At 35.6% G+C, this 5356-nt stretch overlaps 1 protein-coding gene across 1 annotated transcript in view; it reads right to left on the reverse strand.

Annotated features, from left to right (window-relative positions):
• Positions 1-417: 417 nt before the first annotated feature.
• Positions 418-5356, reverse strand: part of LOC103151976 (uncharacterized) — a 15387-nt gene continuing 10448 nt past the window's right edge. The window contains exons 8-12 of the mRNA XM_016660752.1: positions 5150-5327; positions 4866-4940; positions 4103-4180; positions 3328-3596; positions 418-3154 (exon numbers count right to left, since the gene is read on the reverse strand). Of these exons, the coding sequence (XP_016516238.1) occupies positions 3065-3154; positions 3328-3596; positions 4103-4180; positions 4866-4940; positions 5150-5327 (690 nt within the window). The 3' untranslated portion in view covers positions 418-3064. The remainder of the gene's footprint in view (positions 3155-3327; positions 3597-4102; positions 4181-4865; positions 4941-5149; positions 5328-5356) is intronic.

Consider the following 5356-nt stretch of genomic DNA (forward strand, 5'->3'; position numbering starts at 1 on the left):
ATATATATATATATATATATATGTAAAACCAAAATGAAACATAAACATTTTGAATTTATTTAGCAAAATGTGCCACACTAAAAAAAAAAACCTACTTTACTGACTAAGGTTTTAACCATGAGAATCTAAAGGCATAAGTGTTATGCAGATGACAATCCTTTCACAGCTTGTGGTGTTTAGGTATTCAAATTGTTTTTAAAACAAAGAAAACCACCATCCTCCAGCATAGAATCTTATCTTTAGATAAGCGTAGAAACATCTAAATTATCTTCAAAAAGGATGAGAAATGTCAAAGAAACAGTCGCTAACTTCTAGAAAACAATTGCATTGATGTTTTTTGGAGAAGTCACACTTAATTGTTTCTCTGTAGCGACATACAAACTGTGAATACCACCGCCTTTAAAGATGCTATTTCTGTGTTGTTGTAGAAAAGTGTGAACACAATTAAACGTTGTCACTGGACGACAGTGTTTTGTGTGTGGGTGTTGAGATGCAAGGTGCGGCAGCATTTATGCCCAACGCACCAAATGTGACTAACTCCTTCCAAAGTTACCAGATCCCTTTGAGTCTCACCGGTAATCAGAATGCAAAGACTAATGAGGAAAACAAAAATAACAATGTGAATGGCGATCAAAGTTATTGCTCCAATTGCAGGAAAACATCTCCACGTCGACACAATAGCACGATAGCGATCTTGCACTCGGCGCACTGCGAATGCACACAAGAGCAGCAAACCACAAACACATTTTCAGCAAAAATGCACAGGATATGGTGAAAGATGCAGACATCACTGGGTTGCACACTCAATCTGAAAATGAAGTCACTTGCAAAGGTGAAAACGTCAGTCTGAAAAAAGGTCAAATCGCAGTTGCTGCCATACTATGTTTTTTATTTTTTTATTTTTGGACTTTTAAAAATACAAATAGAACAAAAAAAATTACAGCATGCAATGACGGAACAAAGACAATAAAGATAAATAATGGAGTTTGAGATCCTTTTGTCTTTTGTGTATAACAAATAAAGGCATCACCAGGCATCACCAAATAAAGGCAAGTGACATATTATTTCACCAAGTGGGAAAACTCGGAACAACCTTAATGTACCTTAACATGCACCACAAGCAGCATTTAAATAGAAAACAGAAGCAGACAAAGACAAACAAATCAGGAAACTAAAGTTAGATAGTTTGGCTAAATGGAAGCGCACCAATAAGCTGGAGCCTTCTGGCATACCAGAAGACGTCAGAACAAGAACCGCATCACAAGTTTTTAAATGTAACATTTGCTTTCCTAAAATATATGCTAAAAAAGACAAAGAATGATAAAGGATTTAGTTGTTTTTTTTTTTTAAAAAAGAAGGTTGTGACTTTCAAATTTTCACATATCAATGAATGATTTTAGCCGCCTATCTCTACTGTTGACCACCATTTGCAAACTAAACACACTATGCGCTCCATGATAGTTTTTTTTTTTTTGACTAAGAGGAGTTTGTCTTAAAGTAAACAGAATTCATTAGTTATATGACAACATTTTTTACATATATGCAAAGAAACTCTCACATAGTTTGATGCAGCAACTGAAACTTGTATCCACAAAATACATCTCCCACTTCAATCTGTCCCTAGCAAGTTCTGTTTTCATTTTCTCTTAGAAAATAAAAAAAGTAAAAAATATACATAGATATATAAACGACATGATCAGTTTCAAATATACAGAAAAACATAAATTATTCATAATACTGCAAAAGTGACCCAACATATTAAACTGTGTGATGCTGTTTATGTCATTCATTACTGTTATTTTAGTTACAAAGACTGAACTTATCGATGCAAAGACTCTTTTGATGTAGGAATTACACAACTAATTGTGCGGTGGATCTGAATATGTGCAGGCAGATGGTTAAATTTGTAGGTTGCTTAACAGTTTAATGGGCGTTCCTCAAGGGTCAGGCCTTAGACCACAGTTTTTTTATCATCTACTTTAAAGCTCTTGTTTCAAATGTTCACCTCTATGCTGATGATACAGTTGTTTACCGTTCTGAGAGCACACAAAAACAGGCTGTCAGTAAACCTCAAAATGCCTTCAATTATGTAAAAAGAAAATCCCATAAAGAGTTCTTTTTTCAATCAGATCAATTCAACCTGTGGTTGTTTTCAAATTCAAGACTGAATTTGATCAATTTCAGATCAAATTCTGAAACTGAATGTTCAGAGATTTACGTTTGTCTTTCAGTGCAAATATCTTGGTATTCTCATTCACGGGAGAATACCGATACTTGGTAATGTGTGGTCTTGGTAACCACACATTACGAAGAACATGTGGTTACCTGTTGAGCTACACATTTAATGAAAAAAAAAAAGTTAAAACGAGCCTTTTACTCCTGAAATTGTCCAAAATCAACTGGGACAAGGTGTTTGCAAAATGCAGCTGCATTTTCTTGGAATCAATCGAAGGCTGTCTGATGTGTTCAGTGGCTTTAAAATAATTTTTAAAGGACTTAGAATCAACTATAGTCATCTGTGTGAAGTTTTTTCACACTTTAATTGATATGTTAAATTGTGTTTAAAACTGCTTATGTTCTGTCAGGAACCTCTTTAAAAGGATATTTTTAGTCTCGATGAGTCACTGCTTTACATGTTAGCTTTGTATGAAAACAGCACTAACTGTAGGAGATTGATGAGTGGTTAAATGCTAACTAGATAAGTATTTAACTTTTATTTAAAGTTTGTCAAGGAACAGCTAGCTGTCTTTCAGCCAGCTGAAAGGAAGTTCCCATCAATATATGGGAAACTTGTTACTCAATTTGATTTATCCTCCATAGAAAATATCAAAAGTGACATTTTAATAGAAGTCAGAAAGAGTTTGAACATTTTTAGTTTGAGTTCAGCATTAAAGCTTTTCAACGATATCGCAGGTTGTAGTTTGTTAATCTGCATGAACTGAAGTTTTTTTTAGTTTGAACACACACACACACACACACACACAAAAAAAAAACATTAAAGTGGAGCAGCCCAGAAAATCAGGAGGAATAAAACGTCTGTGTCTAAACCTATCTCAGATGAATTTTAATCTAGTTGCGTTTTGGGGCCTTTCTTTCTGGGCTGAGGAAGAGGAGGAGGCTGCTCGTCGTCAGCGTCACTGGCAGGTTTCTGTGCCTAAAGGAAGTGAAAACCAAAACATCAGATCAAAAAATATATATATACAAGTTGAAAACACACAGGCTCAGATCGAGCAGTGAAACATTTTCTTTAAGCTAAGTCCAGTAAAAATGAATCTTAATCCAGTCAAAGTCAGAGCTAAAGCCCTTCAGGAACCAAGCGGCTCCTACCTGTCCGGTTCTCCGTGGGCTGGGCTGAGGTTGGCCGTTGGGTTCAGGGGCTCGGGCTCGAGGTTGGCGGTTTTGTTTGGAGCGGCTCTGTCGAGGGCCGGTGTTGCCCGGTGCCTGTTGCTGCTGTTGCTGCTGCTGCTGCTGCTGCTGGTGGTGATGGTGATGATGATGGTGACGGTTGGGATGATGAGGAGGAGGATGGTCAGGAAGAGGCGGATGATTGGGATGGTGATCGGTGTTGGTCCACTCCAAACGGAGCTCCTCCTCATCTGCTCAGTGAATATGAACAGAAGAATGTCAATGGAACTTACTTAATAATTTTCTTTTTTTTTTAAAAAAAGAAATACAATTTCTGCATTAAATTAACTGGGGTATAGTTTTGATATTTGCTCAGGAAACTTGATTGACTTTTTAATATTCTTGCAATTTTTTTGTCGCCCAATCAAATATGAAAAGTTAGTTTTCACTGTACTGGCTGATTATATTCCTCTAGGTCAATAAACAAAACTTAAGCATTTTAATTATTTTTGAATAAAGCTGGGTTTGCTGTAAGCAAAAAAAACAATATGTTCATGTTTTATAAATAACACAAAGAATTTGACCGTAGAATATTTGTCCTCGACCGCAGGTGCTCCAGAAGATTTAATCACATAACCCAAGAAGAGTGGTGTGTGCTGGTGTTTTTCAGGTCGTTATGGGTTAGTTATAACTGCTTCCATCAGCCTTTAATGACAAGACTGTTAATTTTTTGAGTCAATTGTGTTAAGTACATTACCTTTCAGGCGTAGTTTCCTTGTTCTCTTAGTTCGGATGCAGCAAATAATGACAATGATGATCAGCAATATAACAATACCTGATGAAGATGATAAGAAATATCAGTGGCATAGATTGAAAACATCAAACAATTCGGTTAAGTTGTTTCAGTCAAGAATGACTGTAGAAAAACATTAAACAAAATCACTTGTGTCATGACTTATCCCACATGTTCACTTTCATTGATCATGTTTTACCAGAGTATCTTAAAGTTTTTATCTGCTACAGGCCATTTCACATGTTTTAAATGTAGCTTGAAGCAGATACAAAGGTAGGTTATGTAGTCAGAGTGGAGGGTTTGTGATAATATGCATCTGTTTCTCTTCCAAACAAAATGGGGATCTTGGTAGAGTGCATTGCATGGGCACTTTAAATATCAGGACATTTACATTTTTAGGGCCAAATCAACACAGAAATGGTTCAACGAACAAACAAAGCAAAATAAAATAAAATTAAATTAAATAAAAAAAGACTTTCCTTCATGACCAACATAGTCTTGATACATAAAGCTTCAACAAATCTGTACAAATTAATTAGGTTTTGCATTTGAAGTCTATATTTTTAGTATTTCTCAGTGTAGCATTATCCTGCTTCGACTAAAATAACTAAATAAATAATTAAATTAATATGAATTCAGCTTTTACATATATTCACAAGATGTGCAGCATCTCTACAATGTAGTGCAGTAACTTAGTAACTTATGTCAAAGGAATCTGAAAACGTACCTCCTCCACCACCTATAAAAACCCAGATATTTATTCCCCACAATTCATCTGGAAGACCTGGGAGACCTGGGACACCTTCAAAAACAAGAGGAAAAAAAAGTTCTTCTGATGACCAGCATAAAAATACATGTTTTCTGTAGACATTATTTACTACTGAGCACTTCTAATCTACACAACCTGTAGTGAAAAAAAATCTGTACTTCATTTTGTTTTAGGTAGTAGTTATTAGCTGGAGCACATTGACTAACAGTATCTTTTAGCCATGGTAACCAAAACATACTTACTTGTAGCACAATTATGAGTGACAGGATCACTGACTTCAAAACTGGCTTCATTGGAAACGTTGCAAGCAAATTTAATGTCTTTAGTTTCTGCAGCTGTCAATGTAAAAGCCGAGCCCGTTTTCTTTGTCTGAGCATTGTTCTGAAGCCATTCGTACTTTTTGATTTCATTCTTGGATGTCTAAAGGAAAATAAGAATCAAAGACTGAT

Source organism: Poecilia formosa, unplaced genomic scaffold, assembly GCF_000485575.1.
Source record: "Poecilia formosa unplaced genomic scaffold, Poecilia_formosa-5.1.2 Scaffold297, whole genome shotgun sequence".
In the NCBI taxonomy this organism is placed as follows: domain Eukaryota; kingdom Metazoa; phylum Chordata; class Actinopteri; order Cyprinodontiformes; family Poeciliidae; genus Poecilia; species Poecilia formosa.